The sequence below is a fragment of the Trachemys scripta genome, chromosome 1 (assembly GCF_013100865.1).
Source record: "Trachemys scripta elegans isolate TJP31775 chromosome 1, CAS_Tse_1.0, whole genome shotgun sequence".
NCBI classification, from domain to species: Eukaryota; Metazoa; Chordata; order Testudines; family Emydidae; genus Trachemys; species Trachemys scripta.
In genome coordinates this window covers 11236741-11260846 of record NC_048298.1, presented here as the reverse complement: position 1 = coordinate 11260846, position 24106 = coordinate 11236741, and the positions used below count along the sequence as shown (strand labels likewise).

General features: G+C 43.0%; 1 protein-coding gene across 6 annotated transcripts in view; it reads right to left on the bottom strand.

Moving 5' to 3' along the window:
* Window positions 1-21003: 21003 nt before the first annotated feature.
* GATA3 (GATA binding protein 3) overlaps window positions 21004-24106 on the bottom strand; it is a 31531-nt gene continuing 28428 nt past the window's right edge. For 5 of the 6 annotated variants that reach the window (XM_034764607.1, XM_034764600.1, XM_034764624.1 and 2 more), the window contains exon 6: window positions 21004-21305. In XM_034764607.1, coding sequence (XP_034620498.1) covers window positions 21021-21305 — 285 coding nt within the window. In that variant the 3' untranslated portion in view covers window positions 21004-21020. The remainder of the gene's footprint in view (window positions 21306-24106) is intronic. The other variant, XM_034764641.1, reaches the window with a different exon arrangement.

Below are 24106 nucleotides of genomic sequence, written 5' to 3'. Positions count from 1 at the left end.
TTCTTACAATACCCAAGATGGTGTGAACACAGCTAACTCATGGTCACTCTTCAGGATCCAAGAACACCCGTGCCAATTTAACCTGGGAAATACTTCATGTAATTTGTTTAAACCTTGAGACTCTTGGGAGGTTTGTCTACCCTTGATTTTTATTTAAAGCAACTATACCGTGCTTCTGTGCTGCACTAAATCCGAGTCAAAGTGCCTTTTTGTAAAGCCAACACCATATGCCAACATCATTTTTAACAAAGACAGCTTTATAGGAAGCATAGAGCTTCAGAGGAGAAACAGCGCAAATAGATGGCTGTCCCGCTTCTGTTAAACATATTGCTTTATTCTCTTTCTCCTCCTGCTCCAGTCCCAGTCTGTGGGTCTGATCCTGCTCTAATTAAAGTCAGTGGTAAAACTCTCATTGATTTCAATGAGAGCAGAGTGTTTGTCAGCTCACTTAGGTTCAGAGAAGTACCTGAACATTCAAGTTAGAGAGGGCTCCAGCTTCAAAATTCAGCTGCAGATGTGGCTCCAGATTTCATTTTGGGTAGGTTAGGAGCAAAGATTTTATTCTGGCTTCTTATCGAGATAAGAGTCATTTGCAAAGTTTGGATCCAGACCTGGGTTCAGATTTCTAACGCCCTTAAAGTTCAGGGGCGTTTGGATCAAGGGCCATGGGTCAAGCCCCCTCTCTAGTTCAGACAACTTCTCAAGACCTTATCTCCAGCACCAAATATTCTGGAGTCTGCAAAAGTGTGTGGGAAACCTTATAGCCCAGGCCGTCCTGCTTGCTGTCCTAACTAGACACAGGAAATGCTTGTGTGGGAGGACTGAAAATGAAAATGTTAATATACTTTACAAAACCTCAAAGTAGTTTTGGTTCAAGGAAGGGAGGGGGGCAGCAAAACTTTGGTTTGGTTCTTGTTGCATATCCAGGATCATTCTTCCTTCTTGGCAGTGATCTTTTGTGTTTGCGCATGCAGACCCCTTATGAAATAGCCCAGCCTGACAATCTTGGAGACTGGAGCCAGCTAGGATGAAATTCAATAAAGACAAATGCAAAGTACTCCACAATCAGTTGCACACATACAAAATGGGAAATGACTGCCTAAAAGGAGTACTGTGGAATGGGATCTGGGGGTCATAGTGGATCACAAGCTAAATGTGAGTCAACAGTGTAACTCTGTTGCAAAAAAAAAAAAAAAAAGCAAACATTATTCAGGTATGTATTAGCAGGAATGTTGTAAGCAAGACACGAGAAGTAATTCTTCCGCTCAGCTCCACACTGATTAGGCCTCAAATGGAGTATTGTGTGCAGTTCTGGGTGCCACATTTCAGGAAAAAATATGGAAAAATTGGAGAACATTCGGAGGAGAGCAACAAAAATTATTAAAGGTCTAGAAAACATGACATACAAGAAAAGGGGGGGAGGGATAGCTTAGGCTACGTCTTCACTGGGGGTGGGGGGTGTCGATTTAAGATACGCAAATTCGACGTATCTGAGCTGACTTATCCCGCTGTGAGGATGGCGGCAAATCGACCTCCTCGGCTCCCCAGTCGACAGCGCTTACTCCTACCTGCGCTGGTGGAGTACAAGCGTTGATTCGGGGATCGGTTGTCACGTCCCAACGAGACGCTATAATTCGATCCCCGAGAGATTGATTTCTACCCGCCGATTCAGGCGGGTAGTGAAGACGTAGCCTAAGTGGTTTGAGCATTGTTCTGCTAAACTTAGGGTTGTGAGTTCAATCCTTGAGGGGGCCATTTAGGGATCTGGGGCAAAAATCTGTCTGGGGATTGGTCCTACATTGAGTATGGGGTTGGACTAGATGATCTCCTGAGGTCCCTTCCAACCCTGATATTCTATGAAAGGTTAAAAAAAACTGGGTTTGTTCAGTCTGGAGAAGACTGAGAGGACATGATAACAGTTTTCAAGTACATAAAAGGTTGTTATAAGGAGGAAGAAAAATTGTTTTTCTTAATCTCTGAGGATAGGACAAGAAACAATAGGCTTGAAATTGCAGCAAGCGAGGTTTAAGTTGGACATTAGGAAAAACTTCCTAAGCACTGGAACAAATTGCCTAAGGAGGTTGTGGAATCTCCATCATTGGGGGAGTTTCAGAGCAGGTTAGACAATCACCAGGGATGGTCTAGATAATACTTAGTTCTGCCTTGAGTGCAGGGGACTGGACTAGATGACCTCTTGAGCGCCCTTCCAGTCCTACGATTCTATGATTCTACTTAGTCACAGCGAAGACAGCATCAGTGCAAATTTCACCACACTGTCTCACCAAAGCATTTCAGTCCTGTAGGGGTGAGATAGCATCAAGTCCCCATGCCCATTCGATCTTTGACTTTTTTCTGAGCGTGTCAGAAATTAGTGTCCAGGAAGCAGTGATGACTAGGCGTTCTGGGTTTTATCCCCACCTCTGCTACTGTACAACCTTGCGCAAAACACTTAGGCCCAAACCCTCAAGGGGTATTTAGGATCCTAGCTTCCTTTGACTTCAGTAGGTGTTAGGCACCTAAATACCTTTGAGAACCTGGGCCATAATCTCCTTCTGCCTAAATTTGCCCATTTGAGGATAACACCTACCTACCTCCAAGTGATGTTGTCATGCTTACCTAATATTAACACCTTCGTTCATTAATGTGCTTTGCGACTTCCAGATGAATGCTGCTATAGCTTTGCGACATATCTGCGGTAGAGAGATTTTTATGATGAGTCCTCCAGAGAGAGACCATCAATGCCCATTTCACATAGGCCTCAAAACAACAACTAGATGAGAAGCAATACTGGTTGGTTGTCACCACGGGCTGGATTTAAATCAGGGCCCTTAGGAGTGGTTCCCAAGCAGCTCTCAGAGCAGCTAGGCAGCACCGTCTGCTAGTGAAGGAACAGCACACTCTCACCGCCTTGGCCGCACGCCTTCAGTGGCCAGCAGCAGGTCACAAACGCCACGTGGCAGGCCAGATAAAATGATCTGGCAGGCTGGATGTAGACTCTGGGACACCAGTAGCCCATCCCTTTCTTTTGGTCTGGTGACTGGGGGACCCCCTGTGAGATAGGGGGGCCTCTGCAAGTGCACTGAGTGCATATCGGTTAATCTGGGCCTAGCGACCCCCTACCCACAGTTTTCAAAGTAGACTCGTAAGATGGAGTGTTCATTTGCGCAGTGCCAACCTGCATACGAGGTACCAGGAGTGTCGTGTTAACAGAGGTGAGCCCAGAGCGGGGGTCATGGCATGAAAAAGTTTGGGAATCACTAGGTAAGAGACTTTATAGCCTTTGGCCAGTTATCTAAGACCTCCTGCCCCCGCACCTCACAGGGGTTATTTGGATGTTCCACCAGGTGGGCTAGCACTGAACTCAGTGTTTTGACTTTGTCCCTCAGTAAAGAAAAAAATCTATGTGTAACATATGTAACATTTTATTTTAAGCTGCCTTTTGGAGCTTTGGGATCAAATTCTACCCATTGCTGCCAATGTCCACATACCAGTAAAAGCCGGGCCAGCCATAGACGATGCTGGATGCCTGGATACCACCTTCTGTCACTCACAGAGAGACCTCCTCACAGGGCCAGCATCACGTCCCTTGAGCACCACTTGCCAAACAAAGCACTACAAAAATTCACAAGAGTGGTCCAAAACACAGCATGTAACAACAGTGAATAGAGCACTGGACAGGGGCATGCGAGACCTGGGTTTTATTCCCAGCTTTGCCATTGGTTTGCTGGGTGACCTTGGGCAAGTCATGTCACTTCCCTGTACCTCAGTCTGCCCCATCTGTAAAATGGACATATTGATACTGATCACCTTTGAAAAATGTATTGAGCTCTATAGATGAAAAGTGTTATGTATTATTGTCATAGAGTTTGGGGCTATTTTAGTAAAATGCTACAGTATATTTCATATGGGAGGGGCACGGCCAACAGGCCAGAAGACATGGCTCACATATTTCTGCATGTACACATATGCAGCCACCCTGACCAACTTATCAGTGCATCTATATATCTATCAGTTGATCTATGTATTTTATATTTATATCCTATCTGATTATTTATATTAGCATGATAGCTAAGCTCCTGCCTATGTTCAGCTTCCCATGTATATAAGGCCTGGTCTACACAAAAAATGTGGTCTGCATAATTATGTCAGTGAGGAGTATGAAAAGAAAATCAAACTGCTAACCAATGTAGCTATGCCAACAAGAGCTCTAATCTACATGCAGTTACACCAACAAAACATTCCTTTTGCCGGGAGAGTTTGTTTTGTTCATTGGAACCAGTATAAACTGTACCCACAAAAGCACTCTTTTGCGGCTATAAACTCCACTAGGAGGGATTACTGGTACAGTTACAACACCAAGGCCTTCCTCATACCCTGAGCAGGAAGAGAACGCCCAAGGAATGTAGGGTTGATCTCAGACGGAAATATTTGTATGCCGATACTACTTCTGAAGCGTACTAGTGCCCGCAGATAGTGGGGGGATTGGGTATTATGGCTAGTTCCACACAGCCAGAATTTGACTGGGTGGAGTCACTGATTTTTTCCCCCCGACCTCTATTTTTAAACCCGCACTTATTTTACAGGCACTATCTGTCTCGGGTGTTAAATACAGGGAAGTAAAGTCGAATTGTGGTTTTTTTTCTCTGTGTGTGCTGGAACATTTTAAACACTTACAGTCCTGAGGTCAGCGAGCTGGAAGTGTCAGCTTTCTGCCTAGGAGGGACCCTGTGTACATGTGCCCGTGGTAGGCCCGGCGAATCACTCTCCAGGGCGATGTACCTGAGAGTCTCAAATTCTGCCTGAAGGCGAGGAGAAACACAGTTCAAACACTATTTATCACCCCTGTCTTTCAACAGCTCTCGCAGAGTCATCCAATATCTGCTCGAGTGCTGAGCGACTCCCGTCCACGTTTGAAAGAAAGGTCACGCAGAGTGCTTCGGAAGAACCAGTCGCAGATGTGGAAGAAGTGGGCACTTTCAACCTTCGGCAGGTTTTGGGAGGCCTGCTCCAGGGGTGAAATGATTTTTGTGGGGAGGGGAAGGGAGGAGTGAGTCTTTTCCATGGTCTTTGTGTGGAAATTATTGTCCAATTTTAAAGGCGTTAATGAATGGTGAAGATTATTATTAATAATTAGAGGATCCTCAAAAAGATCAGGGTCACGTTGTGCTAGGCGCAGCACAAACACATACTAAGAGACACCCTCAACCATGGAGAATTCACAGTCTCAGTAGACAAGGCAGCCAAAGTGAAGTGAATAGCTGGAGCTCACTGGCCCAGCCAGGATTAGAAACCAGGTCGCCTGTCCATCCAACTGCCCTACCTGCGAGACCACACGGCCTCTATTATCATTGAAATAACTTGCCAGGTGTCGTGGTGGATTCTCCATCACAGACAATGTATTTTCTAAAAGATCGGCCCTAAGAATTATTTTGGGGAAGTGCTATGATTGGTGTTTTACAGGAGGACAGATGATCACAATGGTCCCTTCTGGCTAGGGCCCTACCAAATTCACGGCCATGAAAAATGCGTCATGGACCGTGAAATCTGGTCTCCCCCCATGAAATGTGATCTTTTGTGTGCTTTTACCCTATACTATACAGATTTCACGGGGGAGCCCAGTGTTTCTCAAATTGGGGGTCCTAACCCAAAAGGGAGTTGCAGGGGGGTCGCAAAGTTATTTTAGGGGGGTGGCGGTATTGCCACCCTTACTTCTGCACTGCTGCCTTCAGAGCTGGGCAGCTGGAGAGTGGAGGCTGCTGACTGAGGGCCCAGCTCTGCAGGCAGAAGCACAAAAGTAAGGGTGGCAATACCATACCAGGCCATCCTTACTTCTGTGCTGCTGCTGGTGGCAGCTTTGCCTTCAGAGCTGGGCTCCCGGCCAGCAGCTGCCGCTCTCCGGTCAGCAGCAGCGCAGAAGTAACAGTAGCAGTACCGCAATCCCCCCTACAATAATCTTGTGACCCCCACACCCCTCAACTCCTCTTTGGGTCAGGGCCGCTACAATTACAGCACCATGAAATTGCAGATTTACATAGCTGAAATCAGGAAATTTACAATTTTTAAAATCCTACAACCGTAAAATTGACCAAAATGGAGCGTGGTTTTGGTAGGGCCCTACTTCTGCCCTTGGAATCTGTGAATCAGTAGCACTATTAGAATTAGTAGTGGTAGCGTTGGTATTTATCAATTAATTAAATTCATACTGTACCTTAAAGCCAAGGATCTCAGATGGCTTTACAAACATTAATGAGGTAAGCCTCACAACAGCTTGATGATACTATTCTTAGAAGTGGATTAGATGCGAATGTAGTACGGGAATAAGGGTTTTACACTAAAACACAGCTCCATACCTAGATCACATAGGAACCAAAGAAGTACTTGTCATGATAGAGCAAACTTTGATCCAGTTAGTTGAGCATCCTCTTTCCAAGTCTCACCAGTACTTCCAAATAAGCTAATATATCATTATTACAGCCACCCCCAAACAAACCTCAGAACCAACAAACAAAAATGCATAATTTGCAAATGTGCAACATTCATAGATCTTAATGCCAAAAAGAGCCATTTTGATCATCTAGGCTGACCTCCTGCATCACAGCACAATTGATTAGCCAGTGATTCCTCCATTGAGCCCAATCGCTTGTAGTTTAATTAGAGCATCTCTCTTAGAAAGACATCCAGTATTGATTTAATATGAGTATTGCTTCCTGGCACCAACAGGTAGCCAAAACCCTGAAGCATGAGGTTTGAGTATCTTGTCGCATGGTCTTCATTTTGCATAGCTGCAAAGGTTACTGATGATCATAAATCTTTTTGAACTAAATATATCCTGGTCATAAATACTCCCCATGGCTCCAGAGAATACAATTCAGCTTCCATACAGCTGGGTGAGACGTAAGAACTAGAATAGAATAGAACAGAATAGAATAGAATACCCATTGGATAAATCTTCTATTAGCCCTAGCAAGTCGACCACCAGTTTAACTCCCCACTAGGTCTATTTTGGCAAGATAGCCTAGTAGTTCTACATGCCAGAAATCTAGTGGGAAGTGGTGTAATTATTACTTGACAGCTTAATTGATAACTATGTAGCTGGAGCCCTTTAGATTTATGTGACCAGCTGAGATCAACTCTTTACTTGGGGTGTACATGCTGTTTTACACTGTGTTATTATTACTGTTCATCACTGATTGATCATGAATGTGAAGTCTCCTTTCTGGGTGGCGGTCAAAATGTCACTGTTCCAATCACAAGAAAAAATAGAGCTTTCTTGATACTGGGCATGTTCCTAAGGGCCTTTCCCTTTACAGCTATATATTCATTCAACCTCTTGACACCTCTATCATCATCCCTGTTTAACAGCCGAAGTAAACTGAGGCCCAGAGCGTTTAAGGATGGGATTTTGGAAGGTGCTCAGTGTTGGCCTGCCGAAGGAGAGCTTTACTACTGATTTCCAGGCAAGCAGAGTTAGCTCAAAGCTGAGCGATTCTCAAAATCTTCCCCTCTTGCTTTCAGCACAGAAGAAACCCATTTCCATGCCCAGAATAAAACTCACATCGGTTGACGCCCAACCCTGCGCCTTTAATCGCAACACCATCTTTCATGCCCCATATTATCTTTCACATTCTTCATTTCCATCTTCACAATATCAGCAAATGAAGTGACTCATTGTATTTGCTGGAGCTGTATTTATAGGCAAGCACCATGTTTACATGATTTAGAAGGGCTATCAATCCTTTGTCTTCAGAAACCAGCCTCCCATAAACTGAGTTCCCAGCTGGATTCAAGACACATATTTTTCCCGCACCACAGCGCAGTATTGCAATATTGGCTAGGTGCATTAAGAGGTATTTAAGCCAGACTCTGAAATAGCTACACCTCTACCTCGATATAACGCTGTCCTTGGGAGCCAAAAAATCTTACCGCGTTATAGGTGAAGCCGCATTATATTGAATTTGCTTTGATCCACCGGAGTGCGCAACCTAACCCTACACCCCCCCCCAACCCGGAGCACTGCTTTACCTGCATTATATCCGAATTTATGTTATATCGGGTCACGTTATATCGAGGTAGCGGTGTATATTCCACTGGCACGGGTCAGACACCAGAGTAGGTGGACCATTGGTCTGTACTAGTGTGGCAATTATTATATTCCTATGCTGGTAGTTTTGAAGCTTCCAATGCATTATAACTTGCCACCCTGACATGCTATTGTTAAATAATCATCATATTTAATATTTGGCATATCTATAATGTTTTTCCTCTGTAGGGCTTTGCAAAGATGCATCATCTTATTAGCCTCGTTTTTCAAAATGGGGAAATTAATGTGCAAAAAGATTAAGCCCAACATTTTTTAAAACCTGGGTGCCTGAAATTAAGTCCCTAAGTCTATTTTCAGCCATCCCCAAATCAGGTGTCTAAGACCAACCTGGGCAACCAAAAAAGGGAGATGCCCCGACGTAGAGGCCACTTCTGAAAACCTGAGCCTAAACAACCGCGATTGCACACTGAATCAGTGGCAGAGGGAATAGAACCCAGGGGTCCTGACTTCCAGTCACTTGCTCTGACTATGCCTAACACTCCTTCGGGTGGTACAATGTCAGATTAAGAGGCAAATAATGTCGTTGTTTATTGACATTTCTAAGGCTTTTAACATCATCATAGCATCTGAGTACCCTTTAATTAACCACGTCGATACTAGACTTGATAACTATTAAAATAATTTGAGCCGACAATTGCTGCTGATTCCAGAACGGCTTTTGAGACCACATCCGACGCAAGTTTAATCAGGTAAATTCGTCGATCGTAAAGGGAAAGGGCTAACCAAGAAGCATGTCAAAATGGCTTGAAATACTAGCAGGTGTCAGTAAAGATGGAGAAGTTCAGCCTAAAGAGTCAGGACTCCGGGAATCTGCTGCAATCGAATTGTAAGGAATAGCCCTTTAAGAGAGCAACGGTCGAATGACTCATCCCTCCCCCTCTGCCAGCTGTACTTCATCCCAGAGAAAGAGGAGCTCCCTGAGATGTGCAGACTTACCTGCAGATCTACTGCGTAAGATAAACCTGGCAATGGGGTGGATGGCCGACAAAATCATCTATAGACTAGGGACATGATCCAACTTGCCCTATGACCAATGGGAGTCTTTCCATTGGAGCTCAGTCAGGCCCTATGACCTGGATATGGACTGAAGATAGAAAGGAGACCTGGCACTTGAGAAGTGACTGTCTTATCAGACCCAGTTTTCAAACTGTGGCCTGCCTATATGCAACACTGCACTGACGGAGCCTGGGGTGTGAGCAGTTTCCAGCCCAGGTGATAGAATTTATCCATGCCAGACACACTGAGAGTCACACATGGATACCAGGTTAAGGCCTCTTTAACAATTTTCCGCCTCTCATCTCCCAGCTGCTCCTAAACTTTGGGGAAAGTAACGGGACTGTCACTCCATCCATTGGTAAAAGGGGACATAAAGAAAAGACTCACCTCTGCTGAAATGAGTCCCTAACCTCTGCCTTCAACATCAGATTCATTAACATCAGCTTTAGGGATAGATAATACAGACTCAGCCTGTACAACTTAGAATGAAGGAGTAAAAGCTTACATTGGAACCACACATATTCCACATACAGGTGATTCTCGCATCACTCAGACCAACGTCTGGAGGAATGCAATGTTTGGATGGGATCTATACGCAATGGGCATCCAATCAGCTGGGTGTTTAGCTTTGCATAGGGATACAGGCCTGTCCATGATGAGGGAGGAGGTGGTACCAAATGAGCCAGCCAGCAAGGTGCACACATTTGGAAAGCTAATGGAGTTAGGTAATCAGTCTTTGTAGCGAAGTGCCCTTGGCATTATGGGAGTCATCATCATCATCTCTACCATGGATTTACATACGGTCCTGAGTTGATTCAGGAGTCCAGTCCTGGAACCAGGAACCATATGACCCTCCAAGAACACAGTTTTTCAGAACCGTAAATGTCTCGCCCTAGGACGAGGCAGAAGCAGACTTTGACTTCGGTGGGTGTAAATCAGGACAGAACTTGGCTCTTTGGACTCCCTGCCAACCTCAGTCGGACACGTGTCACTCTGTTGAAAACAGTCACAGCAGGCAGAATTAAGCCTATTTTGTCTATCCAAAACGTAAAAGATTTAGTCCAGATTCTAATCTCATACCAACTCAGGAGTAATCCACTCAAATCCGAGAGATTACATCAGCATGAGAGGAGGATCAGGCAGACCCCTTCTCTTTTCATAGAATATCAGGGTTGGAAGGGACCTCAGGAGGTCATCTAATCCAACCCACTGCTCAAAGCAGGACCAATCCCCAGACAGATTTTTGCCCCAGATCCATAAATGGCCCCCTCAAGGATTGAACTCACAACCCCGGGTTTAGCAGGCCAAGGCTCAAACCACTGACTAGCCCCTCTTTATTTATTGCAGAACATGCGTCCTATCAGCACTTCAGGGAAACCATTCACCACCAGCACCAAATCCCTGGGCACTGAAGAAGTCAGGACAAGATCATGTTCCATGTTTCAGTCTCCTTCTATGAGATTCTTTTTTAGAAAAGCCTAGTGCCGTAAGGCAAGTGGTGACATTTATTGATCATCTATCACAAGTCATCCATTCCTCTGAGGACCGAGAAGGGCTGTCAGCACATGAAATTCCAAGTTTGTCCCTCATTTAGGGTCAGATCTAAAGCCCTTTGAATTGAATGGGAGTCTTTGCACCGACTTCAACGGGCTTTGGATCTGGCCCTATCAACAGAGGCTGAGGAGGCAGGGAATTTTTTAGAAGCAGCTGCTTCAGGAGCATCGGCATACGCAGACTTGGTTGAATGGATGCAGCTTTTCTGAAAACAGCCCGTTCCTGCTGCTGAACGCACCAATAGAAGCTGCCACTGTGGAGCTGAATACAAAGAGCAGTGTCAGCAAGTCAGCATTTGAGCGAGAGAAAATGTAGGCTGGATATCACAGCAAAAGTCTTAACAGTGAGACACATTCAACTGGGGACTAGGCTCCAGAGATAGGTGGTCGAAGCCCCATTTTGGGGACATTTAAAACAGGGCTGGACAAAACACTGTAGGAAAAAATCCTGCATTGGGCTGTCATGGGAGGTGGGGGGGGAATAAATTACCTCATGGGTCTGTGCCATTGCTGTGGGTCTAATTCCACACTGAGGACCAGTACGATCTGAGTGGGAGTTGGACTCATGTTTCTGATGGCAAAATCCAGCCCTAGGATTCTATGACCAGTACCATTGCCCTAGAAATGTGTATTGGTTTTGATCCATTGGTGTAACTTCTATTGGCAGCTTCTATTGGTAGCTTCTGACATAATACTTAGCTAAGCAAACGTGCCCATATTCTGAATCCATATTCAGACACAGAGTTGGTCAAACTCAGCAGTAAATTCAATTCTCAATTCAATGCAGCCAGGTTGTGATCCAATGGACTCTCTCCATTTGCTTCAATGGGACATTAGTTCACGTTCCTAATGTACCGTTCCTCCTGCAGAAGATCTCTGTAGGGTGGGCGGGGGGGTGAGGGGCAGGACATATATGTGTCTAACAACCAGAAATCAGAAGAGAGGTAAAGGAATCAGCATATTAGCTCTGGAAAGGAAGCGTCTAATGAGACAAAGCAATGTATTTCAAGAACAATGAGACATAGGCTTGAGATGCAAAGTTTAGATCTAATGCTTGACAGGTTTGTTCAGAGACCCATCATTACAAAGGATGGGTCTGAAAGTAATCTTAAATAGATCTTAAATTAGAAGAGGAGGGTCGTGTCTAGCACCTGAGAAAACTCCATGATGTGAGAACGGTTAAAACTCCCACTCCGTTTTTCCTCCTTATTCCAAAAGAACCCCAAAACTTAAGGGAACTAACCTCTTCCAGTCTGACGTGCGTGCACGCGGTGGTCCTGATCCAGAAAAGCATTTAAGTATGTGCTTAACTGTAAACATGGGAGTAGTCCCACTGAAGTCTCTGGAACTACTCGTGTGCTTAAAATAAAGCACGTGTTCAAGTGTTTTAGTAGATCAGGTTCCACTCAGTCACAGGGAAATCCCAAGGGAGGACTTTAAAGACCTATTGCTCCCTCCCCTGACCTCCCCTCCTCCCAACCAAAAAAAACCCTAGACACTTGCTATATCTCCTAGAACAGTCAGTAAGCCATTCAAGCCGAATTTCTCTACACAATAGAGGACTGACATATGAAACTTGCCGCAAAAGTCAGCAAGACAAGTAAGTACTATGTATTTTCAGTTTAACGGGTGGGAGTTGGAAAGTCTGGAAACAGTGACTCAGGGCAGAGAGACTGAACTCAAGGCCTGGGGTTAGAAAGATAAAAATTCAAGTCAATTTTGTATTTTAAGAAGTAACAATAAAGACAGGTGTCCTCAGTGGACTCTACCTGGTCCTTACATGGCCCAGTGCAAAAGGGCTGGTCTGCCTTGCAAAGATAACAGCAATTCACGCTGTGACATCAAATGAAAGATCTATGTATGCAGAGCAGACCCAGTTCCCCAAATAAGTATAGCTATTCAAATCTCACAGGAGAACAAAACTTTCACCCCATTTCTGATGACCCATCTGGAAAAGTCCCTAAATAAGGATAGAATCAACAGGGTTCTTTAGACATTAAAATGGTTTCTTTTAAAACTACTCTGAACACCTTTAGAGTTTTACAGAGTAACCATCCCATAGAGAATTACGGATGAATATATATTACTGATGAAAATAATGAAAGAATATGTGTATATATATATATATATATATATATATATATACGGGGTATAAAAAATCTTACAGAAAGGTTACCATTTTCTATTAAGTTCTACAGGATTTTCCATACAGAAAGACATCCTAGCTACCTCTGTTCATGAAAGATCTAAAGGCACAGTTCAGAAATCCATCATTTGTAAGACCTTCTTTCCTCGTTTTCATTTCCACCTAGAGGAGTGGTTTTCAACCTGTGGTCCGTGGACCTCTGGGGTTCCTCAGACTATGTCTAAAGGATCTGTGAATGGTTGTAATTACAGAACAGTGGTTCTCAACTTGGGAGTCCGTGGACTATGTTTAAGATTTCCAAAGGGATCCGCACCTCCATTTGAATTTTTTTAAGGATCCACAAATGAAGAAAAGGTTGAAAACCACAGACCTAGAGTCATGAACAAATTCCCAGTTATGATACTGTCTACCTGAATCAACCCCTTCTCTTCTTCACTTCTTGTCCCAAACTGTTATACAAAATTATTACTCTACAGATGATGCATTCCACCCTAACGGTGAGTGAAGCGATCTATTACATGATATATATGATATTGTGAAGCTTAGTTCATGTTTGTGAAGTGCTTTGAGATCTTCAGACAAAATTATAAAGTATTGTTTTTATTAGTGATAACTCCAAGTTGCAGAGTTCAGATAAGGATCTCAACCACCACAGTCCAACACTGATTGAATGTGCGATTTCTCTTTGGTCATATTATAGATGGGCCCAAACTGTGAAGTTCAGATCTGGACTCATGTCCCAGTTTACCCAAAATTCAGTAGTTCAGACCCATGCCTAATCGCTACTGTTTCCCCAGAGTAGTTAAATACATTTTATAATTTATCAAGAAATCTATAAATCTACCCCAGAGTGACTTCTCCGGAAGTAAATTCATTCTTGATAGTTTCTGCATGCAGGAAGGGATTAACTTCTTTAGCAATGTGTTTGCACTTTTGAAAGATACTGACACCTTTGCTCCTTAAAATGGGTTGTTGCTGGTTTGGGGCCAAGTGGTGGTGGTCAGTCCTTGTACTAAGGAAAAAACGTTCTCAAGGAGGAACTAAAAATAGCTGAGATACCACAGCATTTACAGCCGTTAATATTTGTTTCTCCTGGCATCTTAACTATTTGTAAGCAATGCTTAGCTCTTAAACTTAGTCCTCACTTGATTGACTGAGGTTGTAGCAAGGTGTAACTGAAAGCAGAATTGAAATGGAGGGTCTGAGCCTCAACTAATGTAAATTGGCATCAGTCCATTGGCTTTGGTGATCTATGAAGTCAATGGAGCTATTGTGAGTTCCACCTGCTGACAATTTGGTGCTTAGCGAAAGAACAAGTTATGGGTCCAACTAGTGTGAGAAGATGGTAACACTTCTAATGTAGGAACCGTTAAGCAAGTAGTTCAATTATAAGATTAATGGTAAACATTAGGGATGGGTGAACTAAAATGGTTCTGGGATTTGTCTTAAATAAGCTACAAGTTCAGCTACTTATCCCAACTAACATCAAAATTGGCCTATAAGTCTCCTGAGAACAAGATTTCTCTTGCTTCCTTCTTCCAGTTGGCCTGGAGAACAGGCATTCATGCAGTATTTTAGCACCTTTGGAATCAGCAGCAACCCAGAAGAACAACAGGCAGAGTGAAAATGTGAAATAATGGGATAAATAACAGTTGACCAGATGTTTTTGCACCTCAGAAAATATTTGACTCAAGCATTAGGCCAAAGCCTGTGAGAGATTCTTATTTTATAGAAAGCAGTTTGACCGTGTCTAGTTGCTATCCTGAAGACTATGCGCAAAGCCCACCAAATGAATGTAAACTTAAAACACACAACATATGCATACAATATAGAGTGGGCCAAAATGTGTCCAGAAAGTCCTATTCACTTCAGTGGAGTTGCAATGGAATTATGTGGGCTATTCTTGTATAGATATGTTGTGTATGTGTTTGTGTTTGTGTGTACAGCTAGTTTTAATACACTCGGAGAGCACGTATATATGACAATAGGCCCTCAGTTACTCTTTCTGTGTGCGTGTGTGTATTTACACACACAATACTTCCTTCCCTGATGGTGGATGCACTGTCTCTATATATTAAAGACAAAAAAAATGCTTTAAAATAACATTATTAAGGTTGAAAAGTCAAGCACTCAACAGATAGGAAATACCAGAATTAAAGTTGCCTGTGGAACCTTAATTCAGCCCCTTTGTGCATTAGTATACAGTATTCAATTACGTGATCATATACCATTTTTTCCCTGCCTCATTCAGTGCATAGGATGGAAGGTGCTCTGTATAATGAGAAGTTATTCAATATGTTGTTGTGTCATAGAATCATAGAACTGGAAGGAACCTTGAGAGGTCATCTAGTCCAGCCCCTTGCACTCATGGCAGGACTAATTATCTAGACCATCCCTGAGAGGTGTTTGTCTAACCTGCTCTTAAAAATCTCCAATGATGGAGATTCCACAACCTCCCTAGGCAATTTAGTCCAGTGCTTAACCACCCTGACAATTAGGAAGTTTTTCCTAATGTCCATCCTAAACCTCCCTTGCTGACATTTAAGTCCATTGCTTCTTGTCCTATCCTCAGAGGTTAAGAAGAACAATTTTTCTTTCTCCTCCTTGTAACAACCTTTTACATATTTGAAAATTGTTATAATGTCCCCTCTCAGTCTTCTCTTTTCCAGACTAAACAAACCCAATTATTTCAACCTTCCCTCATAGGTAATGTTTTCTAGACCTTTAATCGTTTTTGTTGCTCTTCTCTGGACTCTCTCCAATTTGTCCAAATTCTTCCTGAAATTTGACACCCAGAACTGGACACAATACTCCAGTTGAGGCCTAATCAGCATGGAGTAGAGCGGAAGAATTACTTCTCGTGTCTTGCTTACAACACTCCTGCTAATCCTCATTGTTCAGTGTAGGGCCCCATCCTTTATTTACTCCATGCTTTTTAAACCCGGCTCTGAAGATAGAATTATTCATTTCTTCCTGGGTGTTTCCATGGCACTCATCATTGTAATATCTGAGTGCTTCACGAACATTACCTCCCTGCGAGATGAGGGGGTGGTATTATCCCCATTTTGCAGATGGGGAGCAGGGGCACAGAGAGTTTAAGGTCAAAAGTATGCACTAATTTTGGGTGCCCCGGTTGAGATGCCTAGGACCTGATTTTACAGAGTATTCAGCATTACATAGCACTTTATATGTTCAAAGCACAGCTCCCATTGACTTCAGCTGCAGTTGTGAGCACTCAGCACTTCTGCAGATCAGACCCCAGGGACTCAGGTTGGGCATCCAGAAAATGAGGAACATACAATTAGTGACCCCCTGTGAAAAGTCTGCTTGAAGTGATTTGCCAGGGATCACATAGGAGCTCTGTGGCAAGAGGCAGGGATACAATCTCCACAGGTGCATTCAACTGTCCTAACCATGAGACCAGCCTTTCTCTCCCTGCAATCCCCTGTCTCATTCAGTGCAACCAGAATGTTTTACTGAGGTCCTGGGTGCACTTTTCCTCCTGCTGATCCATTCAGACCCCATCCATGGCCCCAAAAAGTCCTGGGAGCCTCCTCAACAACCTCCTCCTGGCTCAGGTCAAGATGGCTAGCCATCACTTTAGGAGGAGAAGCAGAACAGGGGGGTTGGGGCCTATTTCCAGTCCCTTGTCCACTCACGTCTCTGGGCAGAGTCCTACAGACTCTCTGGATGCCTTTGAGGAGACGTGGGCACTGTCCAGGATTCTCTGCTCAGTGTCCCCCTCTGACTTCCTCATTTTTAACCTTTGACCTCACTCCCGATCCTGTTTTTTCATTTATTGTCCCCAGAAATCAGTGATAGCCTGGGTCTAGAAGTTCCTCCCCTAAGCTGAGGGGGTCAGGCCTTTAGTTTTGGGCAGACCTAGACCTGCTTGTCCCCAGTTCTACAAATAGCACACACCTTCCAGCATCAGCAACAAATAAGGTAGGATTCCACAGACAACAGGTTTGTTCTCTATAGCACCCTGATTTATCCCCAGAACAGGTTCCTCCTGTGCACTGAATGCATATGGGGTCTTGTGGGAAAAAATGGTGGCTCATCATGTAATTAAAGACTGTATCACAAGCATACACAAAAGTGGAGCAAATTAAGGTTGCAACCTTAATTCTGGCATTTCCCATTTTGGCTTTGCATCTTTAAAATTGTTCTTGTATCATAGATTGATCACACATACATATATGGACTGATCCAACACCACTAAAGGCAACAAGAGTTTTGTCTCTGATTTGAATACGGGTAGAAGCGGGTCAATAAAGCACATACTGTCAGAGATGATACTATCACCCTTTACCATTACTCAAAGCCACCACTGGGCTTTGGGCCAGGCCCTAAGTAAAGCAAAACAATTAGTGTAGGATCAAACCCAGAAGTCGTTATTCATGCAAAGTTCCTGAGTTTTGCCTGAGTAAGGACAGAGGGATTTGAGCCTCCATAATACCTTCCATGGTGAGTCTTAGGCAACATGTTTTTACAAATAGAATAGTAAACTGGAGAAAGAGGATCTTTACTCTCTGACACACACAAATGATTTCTCATGTACCCGGTACAGCTGCTGTGTTATTTCAAAAATGAAGCAAGGCAGATTCAAAATTCAGAAGGGATCAGTTTTACTTAGAAATACTGTAGCAATGGATCGGTTGACAGCTCTGGGCCTGTTTTCGTGTATCAGACTAGCTTTGGTATTGCCTTCTTACCTGTGTAATAGAAAAGAAAACCTAAGATGGATAAACTCTAGAATATGTATTCTAGAGAAAAGAACATTTCATCACTATGCGGAATAAAGATAATGGGTGAGATCTTGGCCCCGATGGAGTCAATGGCAAAACTCCCATTGACTTCAATGAGATCAGGATTTTACCCATTATCTATACACCATGCCCAATGTTTTTAACATAGTATATGTAATGCTAAAGCATCCGATCTTTCAAGCCTTGACTTAGTTGGAGTTCCAAGCAAAGAGTGCTTGTGGGATCGGACCTCAAATGACAATGTGTTCAAGAAAGAATTGCATCCAATGTTTTATTATCGTTCCATTAGATCAGTAGATAGATAATGTCAGTGAAGTGGGACAGGATGCAAGTCACAAGCAGAATTTTTCTCCCTGTTCCTCGTGAAAGATTTTTGGTGGCAAGGCCTGATCCAGCTTCCATTAAGGACAATGGAAAGACACCAATTGATTAGGCATTAGTGAAAGAGTCTTAAATCCATGTTCTGATCTCACTTAGAATGGTGTCAGTCAGATCAGAATCAATACCTTAGTGTTTACCTCCAATCCGTTGATGAGTCAAAGGAGGGAAAGGTTGAAGTGTTATGAATTTTTAAAAGGGCAAAAATATCTCAAGCTTAATATTGCCAAAGATGATGACTTCCTTTGATTAGTCAGACTAATTGAGACTAGCTTTATCATTAGCAGATGATTAATTCGGAGTCAATGAGATCTCTATTTGCACCACAGTAATCCTCCACTCCATTTTATTTCAACATTTAGTCTTTATGTTTTAAATATTCATTGAGAAAGCAGGTGATTAACATAGATTTGTTTTGATTTTATGTTTACACATCTTTATCAACAGCATAAAAGGGAACCAGCCAGTGTTACAAAATCGTTACTGTGTGTGCCATATACATCCCGTTCATTCCTCAGTTGTGGATGTAGACTTATTTTGGCTATATTTATTTGGAAGCAGGGGGAGGAAGAAGCTAAACAAAGACAAAACAACAAATCAAAGTCTTCTTTGGCCCACTTTATTTTCATCTTGAACGTTACCAACAGGAACTGTGGGCCCAATCCTACAACCTTTTGCTCGCATGAGAAATTCCTACTCTTGTGAGTAAGCCGATGGACGTCAATGAACCTGCACCTGTTGCCCTGGGTATAGTCATGTACCCAGTGCAACATATGTATGAAATGTTACCAGATCAGAATGGTATTTTATAGCCTCTTTGCATTGGAGTAAATGGTTACACACAATTCAGAGCAAAGGTGAAGCAAGCCCAATGGGTTTAATTCTCATCTCATGTAAATTGGTGTAAATCTTACTCTGAGTTCAGACCAGTATCACTGACAGCACAGTTTGGCCCAATGGGACTACTTGAATGAGTACGCATTATTCATGTAAGTGGCTGCGAGAAGGGGCCTCCACTTTGTAGGTAAAAGGAATTCAGCTGTTGTATTGGCCTCATATGTTGCCACCCTCAGGGCATAATAATCAATTTGCAGGTCATCTTTGTTGAGAGTTGAATATTATTTTTGTTTAATGACAACTATGAGGTCTACAAGCCTGACAGTGTTGCCAACCCTTGAGATTGTATCACAAGTCTCAGGATGTTCGGTGCTTTTCTTAAAGCCCCACTTCCTGGAGTCATGTGATTATGTAAAATTTCAACTTTCTTTTTAAAGTTCCCAGCCCCCATGTTTGTGGAGAAACACTAGAAAAACATGAACCCTAAAGGCTCAAACACCAGAAAGCAAGTTAAAAGACCCCCAAATGTATTTATTTATTTTAAATCTCAATATTTTAAAATTCATCTCCTGAATTCTGGGAGCCTGGCTCATGATTTTTGACGGCTAGGGGTTGGCAATATAGATTTCATCATCATCCTTTGTATACTGTTAAGATTCCTGCTTCTGCAGTAAGCTCCATCCGCTTCTCTGAGGCTCAGCAGGAACGCAGGCTCTGCCCACATAGAGATCACTCTAGGATCCGGACTTTAGACTGTAAAAAATGTCTCACTGCATAAAGAGGTGCTTTAGGGCAGCAATCTCTAGCACAGAACATGAGGAAAGTTTATCACCATACAGGATTTTTTCCAAAGGTCTCGAGGCCTTTTTTTTAAAGGCCTAAAGCAGAGTTAGGTACCTCTCTGCTAGCGGTACCTTTGGAAGCCTCCCCACTAAATTCCTCATAGTACATTTGTTATCGTGGTTAGCACAGGGGCTTGAACCTGCAATCTCGGCAGCATAAGCGTCTAAAGCATAAGTGAAAGGAATGATTCGCCTCGCTGGGAGCTGCAGCAGATTCATATGCTTTGCAAATGAGGGGATCTGTAACAGACACTGAACAGTGGGTCACTCTAACGTGCACTTCATTTATTTTATTTTATTTTATTTTATTTTTAAACCACCGCAAACATTGCACTGGCCGTCGAAAGGAGCTGAAAAAGATACACGTCGCCCATACCCAGGAAAGCTATTTAATAAATATCATCAAAACAAAAATGAAAAGAATCCCCCTCCACACACCGCCAAGCACAAAACGCCTGTAAGTCAACAGAATTTAATCTAGTTTATTCTCCAAAAAAAAAAAAAAAGAGGGAAAAAATATGAAAACAAAACAAAACCAAAAAAAAAAAAAAAAACAGGTCTTAACACTAGCAGTAAATAAATTTATACAACCATTCAGTCTGTATTATAGGATGAAATAAATCTACATCTTTCTTAATTTGGTGCTTTGAATTATACATACAAACAACAATTACAGGAACTTGTTCACAATGCATATAGGCCTGAAGAATGGCTATCTGAAAACCCTCACTGGCAATATCCATATGTTAACACTGATTGCCCCAAAACCATTATTACTTCCTATGTAGAAGGCCTGGTGCCTTGAATGAATGATCTGTCTACAGCTTTTAGTTAGTTAGTTAGTTAATGCATCAAACAATTTGAGCCAGCCAGAGAGAGAGAGAGAGAAGACACGACTGGCGGTTTGTCCATTCGTTCGTTAGATCTGGTTCTTCTCAGTCGGCATTTTTATTCTCCTCCCCATCCGCCTTTAAAAAAGTTTTCCTCTGAGTCCTTCATGCCTGTCTTTACAGCTTACCCAGATGCAATAAAGTCTTCCTCAAATGTACAGTATTCCTTACAATATAAGTTATATGCAATGTTCAGCTTTTTTTTTTCACAGCACTAGAGACCCTGTTAAATAGGGAATATGAGTCTGAATGGCTTATTCACAGATGGAGTCCAGATTCAGAGGTTGAGAATACAGACACCATAGTGAGTTCCTTTAAAAAGTGGCAAACATCACTTTTTTTTTCCTTTTTTTTTTTTCTTTTATGCCTTCAAATAACTTTTTTTTTTTTTTAATTTTTATCCATTTGTTTTGGGCTTCAACTGGATAACCGCACGCCTGCAAAAATGCAAGTATATAAAGTAAATCTCATTTTGAGACCGTAAGCATTCAGCAGGGGGAGTCTGTCTCTAACCCATGGCAGTGACCATGCTGGAAGGATGATGAGGTCCGAAAGAGAGGCTGGATGGCGGGTGCATCGGTGTCGGCGTAGTCAGCATGTGGCTAGAGTGACTAAAAGGTGAAATGTGGCTGATGGAGGACATGTGTCTGGAGAGGGCGGCGGGATTAAACGAGCTGCTCTTGGGGAAATCTTCCAGGTTGTCGTGGACTTTTTTGCACTTTTTGGATTTGCTAGACATTTTTCGGTTTCTGGTCTGAATTCCTTCTTTCTTCATAGTCAGGGGTCTGTTAATCTAAACAAAAATCAATTATTTTTTTATTGTTTTTTTTGCTGCTGTCCCTCCTCCCCAGATCGCCGCGGAACTCGTCACCGACACATCATTAAGACCTGGGAAATGGCCAACCAAATTCCAGATCCGAACGAGTCTTTTGGGGGCATGTGAAAAAAAAAGCTGGTAGGGTTTCATGGTTGCCGAGACTAATGTATGTAACTTCCAGTGACCAAAAGGTTTAGGTTACCATGTTCCAGGACACTGGGTAACCGGAGTGCATCTGCAAAACAAGCTAGTGAATATCAGCTCATATAGTCCTTAAAGGCACTATCTCAACCCTCAAGGCCTCTTGTTAAGGCAAATTTAAAATCATTAAAGCTAATATCCAGTGAAATAATTCAATCTCAATCTTGTCTACAAAGGACCCAAAATACTCTTGTCACAATCATAGAACTGGGAAAATACTGCCAAACATGAGCAAAAAATATTATTGGTATTTTTTTAAAATAAATTTGCTTTGGATATGCTTACTCCTTTTTATGTGTGTTCCTTTTCTGCAGACATTTCCTTGAGGTGAGTTTTATTGGCAGGAAGCAAATTTAAAATTCACACACACAAATATTTGCAGAAAACCCAAACATTAAATTCTCATGCATGAATATTTGCACCAGAAGTGCAATTCACACATCCAATCAGGGAAGAGAGACAATACCATGTGACTTATCGAACCAACCACAACTAAGCTCAAGAAGGAAATGCTGAGTATCTAATTCTCACAGGCTGAAATTCATCTCTATTCAGAGGCCAGTATCAGACACATGTCCCACTTAAGTCCCACTTACGGCTTAAGGGCTTAGCTGGGACTTAAGTGATGCAAAGGCCTTTTCCTGACTTCTCTGCACAGGGATGAATTTCACCCACAGCAAACTATGCTCCATCCAGAGAGTTCAACAAAATCCCCAAAATATTAACCAGATCATTTTGAATATTACTATTAATAATATATTTGAGGGAATCACAATCAGCTGGTTGATATCATGCAAGTGGGAAAAGGGGCTAAATATATCTGATAAATTATCCAGTGCAAATTATTCTCTCACCTCTAGTAAATGATGACAAATAAAGGTGTAAAAATATCATTCTTGCACCATTGTGACCATTATTTATGACTATAGGAAAATTTACCTTCTTGCTTGTAGGCTATTGCATGTTGCTCTCCATCATAGCATATGAGTTATTAATTAATGTATGTAATAGTCCACTCAGATAGGGCAAGTATTATCTCCATTCTACAGAGAGGGATCTGAGGCCCAGATCAGACAGGAAGCCTATGGAAAAGCCAGGAAAAGGACCACGCTTACATGGGTCCCAGTCTAGCACCTTTAACTACAAGACCAGCCTGCTTCTCAATTGACTTTTGTAACTCAGAGGATTGGAGCCTCTGAGAGATGAAGCTTTTCACCTGTAGAATGCTGGCTCAAATCCAGCCCAGGTCAGTAGTAATCAAAAGTTGCTACCATCCGAGTCTGTTTGATGGCCTATTTTAAATGAGTCAGTGGTGTCACCCCCAGTTCCTAGCGGAGAAGTATTCCCATTAGATTGCTAATGAGGCTGCCAATTGAAAACGGAGAGTCCTGGGACTGAACGAGCACAGAATGTGAGCTACCCGTTTAGTTCTAAGGACACTCAGGTTTGAAGGGTACTGGGGACAGTTTGCACCATTCCTGACCACACCATACGTGTTCGGTAGATATACGGACCACTGCCGTCAAGGTGGTCAATTCTGCACTTTCCACCAACACTGGGTGGGGGATACCAGAACACGTGGCCCCATTTCTCCCAGCAGAGTGAGTGCTCATGAGTTCCTCGCGGCAAGATCACATGCAATATGTGCCGTGTGCAAGGGCTATATACACAGGTGTCCTCGGTGATCCGGCATGAGAGACCCGAGGCTGAATTTTGCTGTGATCCCAATGGCAGGATAGAAAGAGATTTTGGTTTTCCACTGACTTTAAAATGTAGTTGCAGTATAATTAAAAGGTCACCCATAGGAACTGAACCCACAGATCTTTCTCTGTTTCCACTGCACATAAACATGAGGTCCAAAGGTTAGGACACGGCTCCCTTTTCAACAAAATTACCTCTGCAGTAAAAGCTAAACACATGCTAAATAAGAGATTATTTCGAGTAGCATAATAATAGAAATGGGCCAAACACATGTATATGAAAATCATTCATTTCAGATGGATCCCATTAATTATGGGCAGCCCTGCAAGGAAATATGTTCTCTGCTTTACTGTATGCAGATTACAGACTATTCTGTTCTTGGGACACACCGCTCCGCTGCCCTGTAGCTTCCAGCTATTGCGAAATAAGGGTCAGAACTTGCACCTGTTGAAGTCAGTGGCAGCTCACACATTTAAAAGGGTGCACGTTTGAGCTCTGTACGCCCGATCCTGTGAGATGCGGAGGGCCTCCTGCCAGGCGCTGGGCATCCTCCACGCCCTTTGAAGTCAATCGGGCCTGATCCTACTTCTAGGGAATATTGCATGTAAGTTCAATGCGGCAAGATCGGCCCCGAAAGCCCCAAATTCAACACATCAAATAGATGGAATAGTCAGAGATGACCCGTGCCTGCCCATAGTGGGGGGGGGGGGAAGTGAGGGCAGACGGCTTCAGCACTGTTACTGAGCATGCTCAGTCCGTGTGAGCATGCTCAGTACAAGCCAAGCAGCAAATCTGGGGGGGGAGGGATGCTGTGACTCTGCACGCTCCCCTACCCCCCACATCGTCTGTGGATAGTCTTATACATTATAGGTCCG